This window comes from Zosterops lateralis, assembly GCF_965231275.1.
Source record: "Zosterops lateralis genome assembly, chromosome: 25".
NCBI classification, from domain to species: Eukaryota; Metazoa; Chordata; class Aves; order Passeriformes; family Zosteropidae; genus Zosterops; species Zosterops lateralis.
In genome coordinates this window covers 668,569-687,090 of record NC_139785.1, presented here as the reverse complement: position 1 = coordinate 687,090, position 18,522 = coordinate 668,569, and the positions used below count along the sequence as shown (strand labels likewise).

The 18,522-nt window shown below is 51.3% G+C and overlaps 1 protein-coding gene across 5 annotated transcripts in view; it reads left to right on the top strand.

Moving 5' to 3' along the window:
• The first annotated feature begins 348 nt into the window (after window positions 1–348).
• CADM1 (cell adhesion molecule 1) overlaps window positions 349–18,522 on the top strand; it is a 135,847-nt gene continuing 117,673 nt past the window's right edge. For all 5 annotated transcript variants that reach the window (XM_083877996.1, XM_083877994.1, XM_083877993.1 and 2 more), the window contains exon 1: window positions 349–454. In XM_083877996.1, coding sequence (XP_083734122.1) covers window positions 352–454 — 103 coding nt within the window. In that variant the 5' untranslated portion in view covers window positions 349–351. The remainder of the gene's footprint in view (window positions 455–18,522) is intronic.

Sequence of the window (18,522 nt, the reverse complement as noted above, 5' to 3'; positions counted from 1 at the left end):
AGGGAGATACTCCCGGGACGGAGAGCGCTGGCGGGGGTGCACCGCGGGAGGAGGGATGCTTTGGGGGGGTGGGAGGGGGACACACAGGACTCTGGAAAAGAGGGGAGGCTGGGAACGGGGTGAAAGCTGCGGGTCGGGCGCGGCGGTGCACGGCTCGGCGGCGGCGCGGGGCACGGCCCCGCCATGGCGCTGCCCGCCCGCCCGGGGGTCGGACCCGCCGTGCTCGGTCCCGCCCGCGCTCCCCGGCCCGCGCGGGGCGGTGCGCGGGGCGTGTCGCCGTGTCCCCGCCCCGTGACGCGCCATCTCCCGCGGGCGGTGCGCGGCGGTGGCAGAGCGAGGCAGGTGCCGGCGATGGCGGGTCGCGCCCAGCACAGCGGCCCCGCGGGCAGCGGCGCCCCGGGGCTCCTCCCGCTGCTGCTGCTGCTCCTCTCCGCCGCCGCCATCATCCCCAGAGGTAGGAAGGATGGCGGACGGGCGGCACCGGGGCGAGCGGCGGGGGGATGGGGGTGTTGGCGCTCGGGCATCGCGACAGCGCTCGGGTTAGCCCCGGTTGCGGCGGGTCCGGGGCGAGCCCGCCCGCCCTGCATGGCCCCGGGCCGTGCCCGGAGTGTGCGGCGGTCCCGGGGAAGCGCCCCCGGCGGCGGCGGCGGGCGGGCTCACCCGCGCGTGGCGCGGACAGCCGCTGTTGGTTTCCATGGAAGCGGCTTCTCCCGCTGCCCGGGGGGTCATCAGCGGCCCCGCAATTAAAAACTAATTGCTTTGCGCGCCCCCTCTATCCCCCCGCTCTCCGCCCCCCCGGTGTTTGCGGCGGCGCGAGGATGCTGCACCCCTGCGGGAGCGGGGAACCTGTTGGAATCTGAGTGGAACTTGAGCGAGGCTTCGCTCTCGCTCTTCCTCTCCCTCTTCCTCCCCCTCCCTTCCCTCCCCTCCCCTCTCCTCTCTCTCTCTTTCCTCTGCTCTCTCCCCCGATGCCCCCTGCCGCAGCCGCGCCCCCCGCCCAGCCTGGCGCGTTCGGGGCGGTCGCCCGGCTTGGGCGCTGAGGCTGGAGCGGGCGCTAATTAACTGAGGCTAACGAGGCCCCCCGAGCGGGGCCGGTTGGGTCCCCTCCGCAGCACCCTCGGGGTGCCGTGTCTCCGGTGCGTTGCACGAGCCGCCCTGACAGCCTGGCATCGCTCCCCGCCGAGCCCGGCAGCCGCAACAGCGACCTGCGCTCGTGTCCGATGGCTTCGGTTCGAGCATCCCCCGTTAAAGCCGTTCACGTTTCCAGTATGTCCGTGAGGCGGCACGGGGCCACACGGCCGCAGGAGCGGGTGCTGTGTCCGGGATGTTTGGGAAGAACAAGAGGCCATTGAGCGATCTGTTGAATCCCGCTCGTAGGAAAGGGGGGACGAAGGGGCCGCCAGCCCGGCGAACAAAGAGCTTTATTCACAGCCCGTGAACATGTCCATGCCTTCCCTGCTCTTCCCGGGCGGCCTTTTTGGTGGAATGGTGGTGAGGGGGGAGCGCCGGGGTCGTTCTCAGCTTGTTCTCGGTGTGCCCGGGGCCGGCGCTGGTGCCCTCCCGCCGGCTCCGACAAGGGCTGCGCTTCGCAGCTGTGCTCGGTTGCGCTGGGCAGCCCCGAAGGGCGGCTCTGCCCCGATCCCGGCGCTCCGCAGTCCCGAGCCCATTTCCGGGGAGCCGGAGCGATGGAAAGGAGCCACCGCGGCCGCTCTTAGCGCTGCGAGCCGGGAAAGCGCTCCGCTCCGGCTCCCCCGCGCCCGGGGTTCCTGCGGTCCGTGTGTTGTAGCTTCTCAGATGTCTCGTCACAAGATGCTGTTTGTGTGTTTGGTGTTTTTCGCTGCCTGGTGAGTCTCCCGGCGCTGTGACCTGAGGACCCTGCTACTGAGAGACGTCCAGATTGGAAATACGAGCCCTGCTCTAGGACAGCCGCGTTCATCCTTTGTTTTGCTGTCTTGCTCACTTCAAATTCTCTAAGAGCAGTTTTTAACTGGAGGCCAGTGTGATCGCCCGGCAGGCTCAGACTGTTCCCCGCTGCCCAGCCAACGGGTGGAACTGTGATTTGGGATCACAGAGCTGCTGAAGGGAAACAAAAGCAGGGCTGGATGCTGGCTCACAGTGGCTGTGTGTGACCCGTGCCCCGGTGTGAGCTGGGGTTATGGTGCTTTAGTGGAAGACAGATATTTTGTGGTTGTGGTGCTGTATTGTGAATTGTGGGATAAAATCCCAGACTGTCTGCATTTAGGCAAAAATTTCTTACAGTTGAGGACCTTTTTTTCCTTTTTTTCCCCTCCCATTCCCTCTCTTTTCCAAGCTATCAGTGTTAGCTTCAGTGTTCTGTGAAGAGAGAATCAGTGTGTGGCAGCAGCGTCAGCACTGAGCGCAGAATGCTGCCGTTGTGTCTCCCGCACAGTTGCCACCCGAGGCACAGCGGTGCCAGCGCTGTGTCACCGCCGTGGTGGCACCCCCTGATACAGAGTGAGGCTGAGGGCTCTGCTGCCTCCTTTCACAGAGCCGACTGGAACAGCAATAGGCAGCAGTGAGACTTGGTTAGAGCTGATCCGCCAGCCTGGGATGAGCCTGTGCTGTCGGGTGGATCCGTGCATTTCTGTGGTTCCTCTCCAGCTGCTCCCAATACTTTGCAGTTGATGGAGCTCCCACTGCCCCTCTGAGCAGGGCGAGGGCTGAGGAGCACTCTCGGCTCACTCTGAGGCGCTTGGGCAGCGCCAGGCTGGAACTCAGAGTCTGTGTGCACTGGCACTCAGCACTTCAGGGAGAACAACTTCCCAGCAGAAGCCACAGGAGGTGTTTGGAGATGGCGCTGGCATGGAGCTGTGACCTGGCCGTGGCATGGAGCTGCGAGGGGCTGGCTGGGGGTGGCTGTGGCTGCAGGCTCCGTGTCTGCTGACATCGGACCGGCCTGCGAGAAGCCCCCCGTGGAGGCAGGGAGCGCTCCCAGCGCGACTGCACTAAGCCAGGCTCCTTTGTAAACACGGAGTGAGTTTCCAAGGAGCCTTTGCATGCAGGCGAGGCGAGTCTGCTTGTCCCTGGCCTTCAGCAGCACACTACGCTCTGCATGCGACACAAACACCGGCGGGGAAGGGGCTGGGGAATAAAGTGATCCATCTGGGTTGCAGCTTGGGCTCATTTGTCTTGTGTGTAGGCAGTCGAGCCCAGGTTTATAAGCATGACAATCTGCTTTGAAACCACTGCCAAGGAGGCTCCTGAGGATGGGAAGACGAGGAGATGGCTGTGCTCCGTGCGTGCTCGGCTCTGAGGAGGGGGCGGCTGTCAGCACCTTCTGCAGGACAGGATGGACATTCCTGGGGTGGATGCCACTGGGATGGGCACTGCCAGGATGGGCACTGCTGGGATCCCCCTGGCACAGGTGGCTGCTGTTGGTGACAGGAGGCTGGAGAGGAGCTGCTGCCCCGGGGACCCCCAGCCATATCAGCGGCCGTTCTGCTGATGCTGCACTGCTGTCGCCTTTGTTTGCCCTGCACTGTCTTTCCTGGTGTGTAAATAAAGAAGGCTTTGTAATCAAACAGCGCTGGCTCCTCGGCTGGACACTTGGCAAGCCTTCCCCTGGCCCTGCCAGGACCGGTGGGGCCATGTCTGTGCCATCGGTGAGCTCTCTGCCCTATTGCTCGGTGGAAAATGGGTCAGCTCCTTAACCCTGCATCTGCCTGAGGCCACCCGGAGTAAAACCTGTGTTCCAGCCAGGATACACCCTCTGTTTGAATGGACCATCCAAGCACTCCTCAGAACACATTTGCTGGTAAAAAGCAAACCCACCTTCCTGCATGTAGGCAGAGTTTTCTGGATGTTTCTCTTGAATGGCTGTTTTTCTAGGGATTCTTGTCAGACTTTGTATAGGGGTTTTGACAACCTGTTCCTCTTCTGGGTTTTGGTAGCAGTTGGTGGTACTTCTGTCAGGAAAGCAGGGGCTCCTTCTTGTATCCAAACATTTCAGCTCCTGTCTGCAGCTCCAGATCTGAGCAGGCACCAGGAGTGGAGCGTGAGGCTGCAGCCTTCCCTGGAGCTGAGCCAGGAAGTGAATACTTAACACAGTGGTTTGAGAGCACAAGCAAAGCTGGACACGCAGCCAGTGTATACTGAGAAACTGGATGCTATGTGTTTAAAAAAATAATTTGTGCTTGTTCCTCTGGGGGACTTTGTGAGGTGCAAACCCACCGGCGCTAAATAAAGGGACGCTGTGGAAACCTGCCATAAAGGAGAGACCCTAGGTGGAATGTTGTAATTAGGAGTGGTATGTACTTGTTTAAGTTCCATAAATCAGTCTCCTTCCCAGGATGTAATTGCACGCTGCAGAGAGCAGCTGCTGCTGCGGTTCCTGGGGAGCTCCACCACAAATGCTTTGAAGGTCACCCAGTGTGGGCTCAGGCGCTTCAGGGCAGCGTGCTTGGGAAAAGGGTGGGTTTGGATGTGTGGCAGGCGAGTTGGAAGAGAAGTTGCACGAGGCTTTGCTCTCAGCTCCAGTGATTGGAACACAGTGGGCTGAGGGCTGGGGTGCACACAGTGCCCAGCCCTGCCTCGCCGAGATCAGCCAGCGTTTGTGGTTCAGCCACGGGCTGGATTTAGTTATTCCAGTGTTTAATTTGCAAGGGCAGGGTGAGCCCCAGCTGTGATACTGTGGCTGCAGGCGACTCCTCTGATGGCCCTGCCCATGTGTGTGACCACCACCCACCTGCTGTCAGCCTTTTTTGCTGTGAAAACAGTTTTTCTTCTTCCCGGTGTCCTTGTTACCTGTTGAACCTCTAGGTTTGCCTGCTTTGTTGCACATCAGGCTCTTGCATCTTGAGTCGGGTGTTGGGGAGCCCCACAAACCACTGTGTGCTGCTGGATGAGGCTCTGAAAACCTGAGTTTTGTGTCAAGTCTTTTTCACCCATTCCAAATTCCAGCAAGGAATACAAATCCATAAGGAGATTTGGTTCTCAGGGTTTCTCGGAGCCATTGCTGAGCCCACACCACATGCTCACCCGCAGTATGGGGCTGGTGGCTGCTTGCATTTAAAATGCTTGGGTGGGTTGTACCAGGGACATTTGCTGCCCTCCACTCCTGGTTATTTTAGACCAACAATGTCCCTTTGTGGGGTTGAGCTGGCTATTTTTACCCTGTGGTGTGGTTTTAGTTTACTGTGTTCTTCTGTAGTTTAAAAACTTGAGCATTACAAAGACTCTGCCCTTACCAAATTCTCAAGGTGAATCAGTAGAATATTTGATACCCCATTAAGTTCCAGTCTGAAGGATCAAAGAGATATTTAGGCACATCTCTATGCTCAGATACAAAACTTTTGTGGGCTGTAGCTTAAGTGGAAAATGTCTTTAGTTTTGCTTTTTTAGGTACTTTTTTTGTCCCTGGAAGTGCTGGCAGCTCCTTCTTGTTGTCGATTTGCTGACAGTCTCACGTGCAGGTGCTGCCTCCTGGCAGGTCTGTGGTGGGTTTGCTTTGGTCCCGTCTGTGTTTGTGGGTCCCATCTGAATGTCACAGCCCAGTTCCCCCTCCTCTCTTAGTGGCAATTCCAGTCAGGTGCCAGCACTGGAGGGGGAATAGTCTCTTGACAGTAAATGACTGCCAGTATTTTTTAAAGCCCAGGTGTGCATTTGGCAGTGGGGAAAAAGTTGTGTTAGAAACTCTCCTCCTCTGCCAATCCTAGCTGTGAAGTTTGCCCTGAGCAGTTATGCTCCTGGCTTGAGCCTTCCCTAGGAAATGTCCCGTTTTCTGGAGCCCTTGGCTGAGCAGTGGCAGCCGTGGGGAATGAGATCTCTACCTGCAGGTTATGGAGGTGCCAACAAGCCATCAGAGCCAAGGCTGCCTACAGGGTCACCTCCTTAAGTTGTGCTCAGACTTGAAGAGTTGGGTGTATAAACCCCTGGGTTCAGGTTACGTCTGGAATAAACTGCTCTGATCTCGTAGTGTCCTCTTTTAGCAGTTAGTGAGTGCCTGAATGTGATTTATGATCTCCTCCAAGGTCTGCTTCCAGAATGGAAATGACATTGCATTCCCCATGTCGTCAGCAGGGCTCGAGCTGGTGGCTCTGACTGGCCCTCTGCAGTGGAGGCCTTCCCTTCACAGAGGTACACTTGGGTGCTAATCCCAAATGTGATGACTCTTGGACCTGAGAGATCTCAACATCTGGTACAGAAACAGACCTTTTTGTTAGAGCAGTAGTGCTGTTTATAGAGATGAATTTTTCATGGACAGCATGAGACCGTACTGGGGCTTGGCAAGCTCCAGCAAGGCTGGTCTGGGATCATTCTGGCCTGCCTGTTCTGGTCTGGGAGCGCTGGTGCTGTGGGTGGGGGTCCAGTGGGGTCTTGGGGACCACTGGCGTGTGTGACACCTCATCTGCAGGGTGGGAGCATCCCAGACCCTCACTCCTGTCCAGCTCTTGCAGTGTCTATCTCCTCTCCAAAGTGTGACAGGAAGAGAGAAATAGGAAGCAGCAAAGTGACATTCCCTCCCTCCCCTTCTCCCCCCATGCAGCAATAGAAATACGAGTCTGAGTCTGCAGCGTCAAAAGAGAGATCAGAGTAATCGGATCAAGCATGAGGAACTGCTTGTTGCCGCTTCCCTGTTTTTAAATGAGGCTGCCTGGCAGCTTCCCTGGCAGAGCACTTTCAACATTACTCGTGTTCAGCTTGGAGCTGGGGTTGCAGCAAAGTCGGGCTCTGTGAAAACTGGGCTGGAAAGGGAACTTCCTGCGTAGCCTCTGGGCTAACACACAGAAATAAAGGCTCCCTGTGCCCCCACGGCCCTGGTTTTGTAGCTAAGCAGAGGCACATCTGTCCCTAATTCTGCAGAGAGAGCGCTCTCACTTCATACGTTTATCACAGTGATGCTGCTCTGGGATGTGCTCCGTGATGCCAATACATGCCTGACCTCAGAAAAGCATGGTGACTTTCTCCAAAGCCATTCCTACCTCACTGCCCTGGTGTGGCACGGGGTAACTCTGGGCAGCAGCTGCTCTTCATCTGTGGAGAGGTGTTGAAATGGTCCAGCTGAGTCAAACCAGGGGGGAGAGCTGCTGGCTCAGCTGCAAAAGGCTGCTCTTCATGCAGTGCCTCTGTGCTGGCTGGGTGCAAGTGTCCATCCATCCATCTACCTACCCACCCCCCAGCCCTTAATGCTGGCAGTGCTCCAGAGGATCTGGACAGTCAACCTGCAGTGCTGCCGTGGCCGTGGTCACAGAAACTCTATATTGCTCCATATTGTTCAGCTAATCCTAACTGGTTTCATAGTAATGACAACCTGAAATATCCACATTTAGAGAGCTGTTGCTGTAGCTGGGTTTGTTTTGCATTCTCATTCTAAGCTATTTTGCTTGAAAACATGGTTGGAAGGATTTGTTTGTGCTCCCATTGCCTCTTTGACGTCTTCATTCACATTGGCTAATGCAGATATGATGTTAGAAGCTTGGTGGAAGCAGGGAAGCTCCCAAGGGCTGCCCCTCCTGCTTTTCCCACTCTGTATGGAATTAGTTGCTGTTTTCAGCTGTTTGAGGACAGGCCCTGCCATGCATTCACAGGCTGTTTTAAGCAGAAAGCCTGCTGTGGTGATCTGGGTGTCAGCAGCTTTCTAAAAGCCTTTGTGCCAAGTTCTCTGCCTGCCTCCCTCGGGGAGGGCTGTGGCTGACGGGGTAACGGTGCCAAGGTCCCAATGCCACCTCCCATTATCATTTCCTGGTGACAGCCTGACTGGGCTCCCTGGCACTGGGAGAAGGTTTGACAACCATCAAACCCTGAGTGCTTGTCATCATCGGCCATCAGCTTTGTCAAGCGGAGCTGCTGGGGGACGCTTGGTTTGTTCAGGCTCCTCGGAGCTCCCAGCTTTTCCAGGGTGGGCGCAGGAAACAAACAAAGCCAAAGCCCCGCTTGCCTTGGGAAGGGTTGTCTTGGTGTGGGCTTGACAGCAGCTCCAGGTCTCCAGGCAGATCCATTCTTTTGCCACACTCATTTGTTGCTGTGCTGTGCAGTCTGGAGAAGCAGTGTGCAGTTTGGCAGGAGGATTCCTGTCGTGGAGGGTGGGAGGCAGTGCAGATCCCTGTCTGGAACAGAGCAGGCTGTCGGACACTGTGACACCCCCATCCCGTGTAGGTGCTTGCTGGGATGAAGCAGGACCTGTGTAACCTGCACCTGCTTCTTGTCCATAGTCACTACTGGAGAGTGGATGCAGGGGAGATTTCTCTTGGCACATAAAATGTGAGTGTGATTTCTCCTTTGGCACTTTTCTGCCTTTCATTTACTGTGATTTTACAGGCTGCTTGGAATGAAGGTTTGCATCATTCTGTGTCTGCAGGGTCACGACACACTGTGGCTTTTCTTGCCCTGTCACAGTTAAAGACCAGCTTTCCTCAGCTCCTGCTCCGTGGGTGGCTCTGAAGGAGACGTTACTCATCCTGAGTAGGCAGAACCACTGAGAGCGAATCCCACGCTGAGGTTGCTGAGCTCTGTCCACACAAACTGCTTTTCCTTCGATTTAAAGGTCTTATACCCTTAATCGTTCCATAGAATCTTTAACAGAAGGCACAGGTTTAATCAACTCTCTGAATCCATAACTGCCAGGTATTGCTTCCTCAGCACGAGGAGCAGAGCTTCCTTCTCTCCCTGGGAAGGGTGGAGATTAAAGTGGGATAGACGGGAGATTAACAGTGTTCCCTTCAGACATTGCCAGGGAAAGGGGAGACACTCCGAGATGAGGAATAAAGGAAATACTTGGAGGCAAATCACTTACTGCTCTGTAGGAACCTGTGGAGCCTTGTAAACAGAGGGTTTACAGCAAACCCAGTGCTGGGGCTCTTAAATCACTCTGGGGGAATTTTGGATGCACAGTTAAAGGATGACTTGCTCCTCCAGGCTCTCATTAGCAAGTTCCTGGATCCAAAATTTTCCTGTTAACACGACATGATGTGTGTGGAATGCAGCTCAGGAAGGTCCGTCCAGCTGTCGGGTCTGGGATACTCTGTTTTGCATTGAGGTTGGCTGGATCTATTGTTCTCATCCCTGTTTCAGAAAGGGGAGGTTTAGCAAGAGTCCCGCTAAATGGGATTTCAGTGTTTCCTACAGAATGACTCTTTTTCAGTTCCTACAAGAATAAATACCTTATGGACAACCTGTTGTATTCACAAGTCACTGTTTCTTTCCCTCATGCACAGCACCCCTCTAAATCTGACTTCTTTGCACAAAGCAGGGTAAGGAAATGAAATTAGTTCTCTGTGGGTGTTGGGGATCTGTGGGGGTGTAAAAACCCTGTCCAAAGGTAGGGAATGACTGAAACATTCCCGCAGGAAGTATATGAGGATTAATAAGCTATTTTCAGCCTGGTCATTTGCTTTTTCCCGGGGAGAGCCCAGTGGACTGGCTAATCCAGTGGGTATCCTGAGGGATGAGGGGCTTTTGTGCTGGAATTAATGTGTCTGGATGTTGGTGGGTGTGCATGGACAAGGAGGATAGTGAAGGAAAGAGGTGGGATCATTCCCTTCTCCTTCTGGATTTCACTGCCCAAAGAGCAAATCTTGCTGAAAACTGTCGCTGAATCCTCTGGGAAACCTTTGGAAATGCAGCTCCTCATTGCTTTATGTAAAATGTCTTTTGTAGCAGTTGAGGATGCCAGCATCCATTAAAGACACAATCCAAAGCCATGTGAGAGTTTTAATAACTTGATATTTTTGTTGTGCCAAAAAATCCAATTACATACGGAATCACTTTTCCTTTATAAAGGTCTGGGAAAGTGTTTGCCTAAACTGCTGTAGAGGCGGCATTTCAGTGAACCAGCTGAAAAGTCATTTTTGTCAGTTTAATGGGAGTAATAAAATGGTCCATCTTGGGGGGGAGTGAGGGAGGGGGACAGAAAAGCCTCTCTGAAACTGGGATTTTTAATTTTAAATTGGTTCCCAGGATTTATAAGGATTGCAAAGGCAGATGGAGCGGGAAGAGCTCTGGGTAGGTGTTGAAGCAGCTTGTCCCTGTTTTTCTGAGAAATATACCAATCTCATAGATGAAGTGTTTACGAAATGGACACGAAATATACACGTATTTACAGAAAATGCGCAAAGCCAAGCATGAGAAGGTGTTGTGGATGGCTGGGATGGCTGAAGGCTCATGACTGTACCAGGCAGGGTGGCCCTGGGGCTCTGCCATCATGTCCTCAGTGCTGTCAGTGATCCTGGAGTGCTGTCGCTGCTTGTTTCCCACCCAGTGTGGTTTTGTTTGTCTGGTCTCCTCTTGGAACAGCTTTTTTCAGCCTTCATTTGTCCAGATTATCAGCATGCAGAGGAAAGCTGCCTGGTATTTACATGATTTAGTTGTAAATATGGTTAAGTGTTGATAGATATTGTTGTCATAAGTGCTTACAGCTCCTGGACTGATTACTGAATTTCTTATGTGAAAATCTGTACAAGCTCGGCATGCGAGCAGCTTCCCAAGGGAAGTGCAAGGAAGGAGCTTGTGGTTTCCATGTGGAAATCAAAGCCCAGATGTGGCTGGAGTGGGTGAATTTATGGGGGAAGTATTGTCGGGTTTGGCTGGTAACAACTGGGGTTCCAAAGCTGTGATGAAGGGAAAATAAAAGGCTCTTGTTCCCTGTTTTTGTGGGAACAGATGCTGTTCTGTGCAGCAGCTATTCGGGGCTGATATGCATAGGGAACATCTGTAGGGTTATACACCAGGGGCTTAGGAATGTTCATCGCTGCCACTGGGCTGAAGGAACAAATGTGTTATTTGCTGGTAGTTTTATTTTTAATTGACTAATAGACTCTGCTTGAACTGCCTTTGTTTAACAGTCTTATTTCCAGAATGTTTTACATCCCTACTCAGAAACCTGAATTTGTGAGCGAGTATTTCTGGGAAATGTCTCTCTGAACGCAAAAAGCCTGGATTTGGCAGAATCCTCTCCAAAGGGTGAGGATTGTGGAGGGCTCTGCAATCTTGATCATGGCCTTGAAAATCTGTGGATCTTTGCCCACAGAAAGGGAGATTTGTGCGTGTGATTTGGAGTTCTGAGGTGGGAACGGTTATTAGGATAAAACCATGGGAGAGAGACTGGTTGTGTTGTGTGTGGAGGGGATTTGTGGATGTGATGTTCAGCTCAATGCTGAATTTAGGGCATAGATAAAAGCCTCTCCCCACCCCGATGTACTTCCCTGTGTAATGCCAACACTTAAATCCTCGCAGCCTGGCTGGGCTCAGGCTGTAGGAAGGGAACCTGGAGCTGCGTCCCAGATCCTCCGGCAGCGCTGTGCGTGCAAACAGAGGCAGCACGTCCATGCCCACCCTCCCTGCACGTGTTTCTGGCTTCAGAACTGCTTCCTCGGGAGTACAGGCAAGTTGGAAGGAGGCTCTGTTCCCTTCCAGGCAAAGCCTGTCCCTTTGGAGGGAGCTGGAGCGGCGGGCGTGGATCTGCAGCGAGGTTTGGCAGTCGGTTTGTCTGTCAGCCCCTTGATTTAGGACTGTTTTGCCTTAAGGGGGGGAAATCCCCAAAAAACCTTCACTTGTGGGGTCAGCAGGGAAGGGAGAAGAAGAGCCCCAAGTATTTAGTATGGGCAGTGTGAGCTTTGCAGAGTCACACATCCAGATGGATTACATGAGGAACTTGACATCTTGTTTAAAAACAAATCATTCATTATGTAGCAGTGAATAATCAAGCATTACAGTTTCATCTCTGGAGGTTCCTTTTTTGGTTGGAATTTTGATAGTTCAGTAATTAAAAGCTGTAAGCTATTACACTGTCTACATGTTGATCAATTGGTAATTAAAAAGTTGATGATAGATATGGTATTTCATGGGACTGGTTGGTTACGGTCAGATTTCCTTCGTGTGTTTTGAAAATTGTCGTTTAACTTAACACTTAAACGTTTTTCAATATTCATGGGCTGTTTTACTTGATTTTTATAAATGCCTTTTAATGATCACAATTTGCATATGGTAATTTAGAATCAGGGAATCATTTAGGTTAGAAAAGCCCTGTAAGATCATCGAGTCCAGCCATTAACCCAGCACTGCCAAGGCCACCACTAAATCATGTCCCCAAGTGCCACATCCACATAGCTTTTAAATCCTTCCAGGGGTGGTGACTTCCCCCACCCCCCCCACCCCCGACCAGGCCAATATCAACCTAAACCTCTCCTGGTGCAGGAGAAGCCTATGGTTCTGCTGAGCCCCTCACGGCTGAGGCAGTTGGAGGTGAGTTTGATAACACAATCAGGAATAAAGCAGTCCAAAATGAAGGAAAACTAGGTTGGTAATGGCTTCTGTGATGGAAGATTCATTGCTTCAGGAGTCTAATCTGAGACCAAAATGAAGCCCAAACTTGACAGTCTTCAGAGCATAATGCAAGATTTAATGCTCTGCCACGCTCAAGAGATTAAAAAAACCCCAAACAGCCACCCTCCAAACCAACCTTCCTGTACCCTGGGGAAAGCCAAGGGGTTTTGATTCTTTTGAGTAAAAAACCAAAACAAAATAACCCCCAACAAAATGGTTTTGCCCTGTGTTTGCCAAGGCATGCAGAGTCGTCTTCTTAACTTGTGTGGCCCCACGTGGAGCTGCTGAGGGGGGATGATTTGGGGATAGCTCTGGCAGTGAGGAGTGTGATGGTGTGGTGGGGAGGGATCCTCACTCTGCTGAGGCCATGCCCTGCCCTGGTGGTGGATGATCCTGCTTGGAAGCTGCTGTCAGGGTGTTTGCTGGGTTGGGAATCCTGGAGCAGCCCTGGCTGGGCTGGGCAGCCCTGTGGGGCTGGCACCGAGCCCTACCTGAGCTGCAGCCCTGGCACTGCTCACCCAGCTTGGTGTGCACGGGCAGAGCTGTTGGAGGTCCCTGCCAGCCTGATCTAGCAGAAAGCACCTTCCCATTGAGCCTGTGAGTCCTGAGGAAGCCTGGAATGGCGGGGGAGCTCATCCCTGACTGCACACCTCAGGAGGTGCCTGGTTTGTGTCGTGCCTCCTTCATGGTGATGCATCCTTGGCACTGGACTGGTCCAAGGAGCCAGGAAGCAAAAGCCCCAAACACTGGATCCTTCCAAAGAGTGAACCCGTTCCCAGCCCTCACCCCTGATCCCTGGGATGTCCTTCTGAACTCCAAGACAGAGTGCTCTGCATCCTCCTGGTGGTATCAATGCCTGTAGTGGCTTCACCCACTTGTTGAGGACAGGGACAGTGCTGGAGTGACTAGTTCTGCTGGAGATGAAGACAGAATACCAGTGCATCACATGTGTTCTGGAAAGCCCTTGGTTTAAAAACAACTTTGTCCTGAGACACTTGTTGCTTTGTGACAGCTGGTTCCAGTAATTTGTTTTTATAGGGCAGTTTGTAGTAAATGAATGACACGTTGAATATTTTAGTGAGATTTTAGATTATCTAAAGAATGTTTTCCGGTTTACTAATTGGTAGATAATGCTGAATACATTGATGCTGACATGAGCAAATGGATGTAAAATGATTTTGAAGCAAGGCTCATTAGAAGATGCTCTAATTCAGTCAACAGGAGATGTCAACTTGTGGCCGTGCATACTCGGACCTGACTGCGCAGCGCTGGCGTTTCCGGGTCTGTATTAATTACAGGCAGATGTGGGGCTCTTAGTGAGGCTCGTTACAGCCCTGATGACAGGTTCTGTGAGTTGCCCTGTTAGAAGGCAGTAAGTGAGTAATTAGTAATCTTGAAGAGCTCCTTTTGGCCTCTGTGCCATCCTCAGCCAGGCGAGGGCTGACTTTTTGAATCAGACTTTCTCTGGAAAGTACCAGAGAGAAGTAAGCCAACGGTGGCTGGGGGTGAGGGAAGGTGTGCTCAGGTGCCCAGGGTGCCCAGGTGAGTTTCTAGAGGCAGGCACTGGGTTCAGAAGGTTTTCCAAAGGCCTGATTCTCCTGGTGTTACACAAGCAGAATACACTGCGATGTGCAGGGTATTCCTTGGTGATCAGATCCTCAGAGTAGCCCCTGATGAGCAGTGACAGTCCAAAAGCATCTTGCTTTAACCCCAGAGGGGAGGTGAGTTTTGTTGTCTCCTTGGGTAATAAATCCCTGCAGTGTCTGGTGCTCCAGGACCCATTTATTGTGCTGAGCAGGAGATTTTTCACTCCCCCAGATTAGAATCTGCCTTTTTTTGGGTCTTCCATCAATAAAATTAACTTTTCCCTTTCTCTGTGCATCTATGAAGGATGTTGCTTTGCTCTCTTGCAGGCAGTGTCTGAAGTTTTGAATTGATAAAGCTGGATTTGCTCAAATCTCTTGTTTCCATTCTCTGGAAACAAAGGGGGGCAGTTGGTGCCTTTGCAGCTGCAGCCCAGTGTTAACCCTTTGTCCTTCAGGCTTTGTTTTGTGTGCAAAATCATGGAGAAGGTTCTACCAAATGTGATAATTCTATAGGAAAAGTCTCCTATCTCATGTATTTGGAAATGCTCAGAAGTTAAGGGATTTCTGTGAGGTGATTTATTCTCAAAATGCAGCCAAGTACAGTGGGCATCGAGACTGGGGGAGCCCTGAGAATGTTTGTCAGAATACCCAAACCATCCAACCCAACCAACCACAATATATTTCTTACTGTCTGGGGCAGTTTGGGGTTAACTTTTCTGGGAGTGAGTCCTCAATTTCCCGAGGCTGATCTCTGCAGGTACATGGTGGATAAAAGCTGCTGCAGAAAGAAAATGAGGGAGCGGAGTCCTTTACCAAAGCCACTTTCCCGGCAAAGGATGATCAGGAAAAGCTCTTCCAAAGGGGGAGAAAACCTCAAAAAACCCCAGGCAATCAAGTTTCAGCTTTCCCCTGTCATCACAGGCTTGCCAGGGGCATTCAGATGGTAGCTGGAGCCTCGCTGAATTCTCACTAATGTCTAAAATTAATCAAAATGAGTGTTATCCATTTAGTGCATAATCCCTTCTGTAGGCTGTGTGTAGGCATAATCAAGGGATGCCAAATGTATTACATTACCTGGGATATTTGGGGATATTTTTATTCTACTCAAAGTAATCTGCAAGATCTGATATGAAGAGACACAAAAGGTTAGTTGAAAGCAGACAAGAACTGAATCATTGACTTGAGGAGGAACTGCATTGTGTGAGCTGTAATGCTCCTTCTTATTCATTACTGCAATTATAATTATGGAACCCAAAGTATTTAATTGGCCTCCCAGACTCTTCACACTGAATAGATTGCATTGTTACCATTAAAAAAAAAAATCCTCTTATGCATTGCAAATACATGTGCGTGTTGCTCTCTGGCTCTCAAGAGGTTTCTTTGTTTATGTGATGAGCGATTAACTGAATTAGGGATCTTTGCTGTGTTGTGTCAAACGAAAATCCAGCGGAAGAAGAATTCTTCCCGGATGTCAGGTGATATTAGAAGCTATAAAAACAAACCTTATTGCATTAAAACCGCCAAAACCCAATGTAATGAGGGCTGTTAAGAGTTTTTTAAGAGAAATATTAATTTCTGGAGGGTGGAGTCAGCACTTGGGGCTGAATTCCCCCGCTCTGGTCCCATGGTACGGGGGTGTGGGGTTGTGCCCACTGGTCCAGGATGATCCTGCTCTGGTTCAGCCAGAAAGGACTGGCTCATATTGGCTTGTTTTATGTGACTTTGTGTCTTGTCTGTGGAACAAACAGACACGTTTCATTACCTAGAAGTTATTCCGTCCGCAGGGCTCTCGCGAGCCTCCAAATGCAGGCAGAGCCTGTTTGTTCTCCATTAACATCAGAAAGGTGCGGAAAGGTTTGCTTTTCCGCCCTCATTCCGGCATCCCCCGTGCCTCTCAGGCAGCATTTATTGTCCTTTCCCGATCTTTTAATGCCTGCACAAATGGAAGGACAGCGGGTTTGGATATCCCCAGCTCGTAACTCCCCGTCCAAACGGCTCTTTAATGGAGCGTTCCGCCGGAATTGCCGCTTCTCCTCCTTGGCTGATCCTCGCCGAGGGGCGGTGGGGGACGGGGCTGGAATCGTCATACAAAGATGCTGTGTGTAACACTTGGCAGAAGGACCTGAAATTGGATTACAAGCTCCTATTCCAGCAAGTAAACGTCCGCGGTGTTTTTTATAGCTTATCTCTATTCATCTCTGTTTGCAGGCTCTGCTTGCCAAGCGTTAATGTAAACACTCTATTTTGAGACGTCGGTCCATTTGCCTTCTGGAAATCCTTCTTTTATAAGGTGGTAGTAAAGTCTGTGCATAAAACCAAAATAGCTCTGTGGTCATAACTGCACTGATGCCGCGTGGCTGGCGGCGCTGGCCACCTCACCTGGGCTCCTGGGGGGTGACAGCTGGGGACAGGAGCAACCAGGGCAGGGAGGTACAGCTCTCTGTGTGTGTATAGATACGTGTGTATACATATATATGATTTTCTCTCTCCCTAGTGAGGCTGGAGATCTCTGATAGTTGAATTTGAAAGAATTAAATTGACTTTCAACTTATTGGACTCGCTTCCAACACTCTCCTAGAAACAAATTTCGTAGTGTTGGTGCTCAGTGCAAAATGGATGATAGTTCAAACTCTTCAGGGGATTTAGGGAATGTTTTTATTGTACTGCTGGTTTGGCTGAAAAAATCACGTATGGAAACATCACCTGAAAGAGATTAAAAAGAGAAAACGAACCGATCTTATGTGTCCAGCCAAGCAGTTGCGTATTCTGGTGGTGTAATACGTTGCACAATATTTTGGAAGAAACTGTAAATTCTGGGAAACATGGCCTGGAAAATGTGTGAAGAATCCCGGCGTTCTGTGAATGTGCAATCTGTGCAGCTCTCGGAGGGAACTGGGTGTCAAGTACTTAAGAATATTTACTGGTTCAGAGCCTTGTCGTGTTTATTTTGGGCTGCTTTGTGATTGGAAAAAAGCGTGTAGATTGAGATACTTCCTTGCCTCCTTTGGGAGGACCGACAGAAGTGAATGAGGAGATGAAGGCGGAACTTCCCAGCAGAGGGTTGTTTGTATGGGAATGAAATGAAAATGTGCCTTCATAGCGTCAGGAAATCTGTAAATAAAACCTGTTTTTCTTCCTCTCTGTTTGCTCCAGTTTCCTGAAAACTTGTTTACATATTAAAGGGTGTTAAACTGTCTTCCTTTGTGGCAGGTCTTACTGAGAGCTGGGCTGAAGCAATGGGAATGAAAGGCTCCCATCACTGCTATGGATAAGGGGCCGGCCTTGTGACAGTCTCTGGGAATTGGTTTGGAAGGAAAAAGAAAAGATTCTTTTTATTTTCTGGCATTGCCATGAGGTCAGGAAGGGATAGAAGGTACAGGAGAAGCTTCCTACACCCATGTGGGATAGGGGGACAACCACTAAACAGTGCACCTTTCTGCTGCCCTCTGCTTGGCAGTGCTTCCTAAGATGGGAATTTTCAGGTTGTTGCTAATGTTGCACAGCAGTGTCTGGAGGATCCTGTTCTGGTTTAAAAATTTTGCCCCATTGACCGCAAGAAAAGAGGGGTGAGAGGAAGGACATCCCTGGAAGTGTTCATGACCCAGACTGGACAGGGCTTGGAGCAACCTGGTTCTGTGGAAGGTGTCCCTGCCCATGGCAGGAGTTTGAAACAGGACGGTCTTTAAGATCCCTTCAAACCCAAGCCATTCCCGATTCTGTGTCACAGTAAAACCATGAAATTACATTAAATTTGAGGCCCAGTTGTGATGCATTCTGAGAAGTCATGGTGAGGCAGGAGCCTGTGACTGAAACATGTTCAGGTGATGTTAGGAGTGAAAAGCAAAGCACAGCTCAATCACACTGTTCAATAAACGCACTTTTGCTGGTCTGTAATATTTGATGTTATGTTGGACTCGCAGTTTAGGCCTTGGTTCTGCAGCACCCGTTGGCTCTCAGCCTTCAGGAACCTCGGGATCAGATGTGCTCTGGGTGATCCTGTGAGCAATGTGTGCCATCAGCCTTTCTGGTGACAAATGGCAACTGTTGCTTAATTTTTATCCCCAATTATGCAGCTCCAGGACCCATTTTTCAGGTGGAATGTTGGAGCCATTAAGAAGAAATAAGTAAACTCTGCTGTATTCCATCATTTTTGGCAGGTACCCGGTGGTCTGTAGCCTTAATGTATGTGCATTTCTATGCAGGTATTTTTCATAAGGCTTGTGCTGGGGTTGTTTGGCTTCACTCAGGGCAGGAAGGAGTGTTAAGTGAATCCACAGCCTTGGGCTGCTATGGTATCAAACTGAGTGAGGAGCAGAGTGTCCTTACTCCTGTGTTAGGAGGACAGAATTCCTGCATCGTGTGAGCATGCAGGATTTCCGAGCTGTTGGCTTCACTTCAGTGAGAAGCAAGGCAGTGACTCGTGGGTGATCTGACATTTGCAGAGGTCGTCTGAGGGAACCTGGGTTACCTTGGGAGAGCTGGCAGAGCCTTGGCCTCAGCTGCACCTCGGGTGGCCATGGGAGATTTTGGTGAGAGGCCCTGTGGCTTTGCTGGGAGTCTGTCCCTGAGCTCTAAATGCTCCTCCTAAGTGGAGGTACCGGCTTCCAAAGTTTCCCTGACTGGAAAACAGGATATCCCTTAGCAGATGAATAGGTGA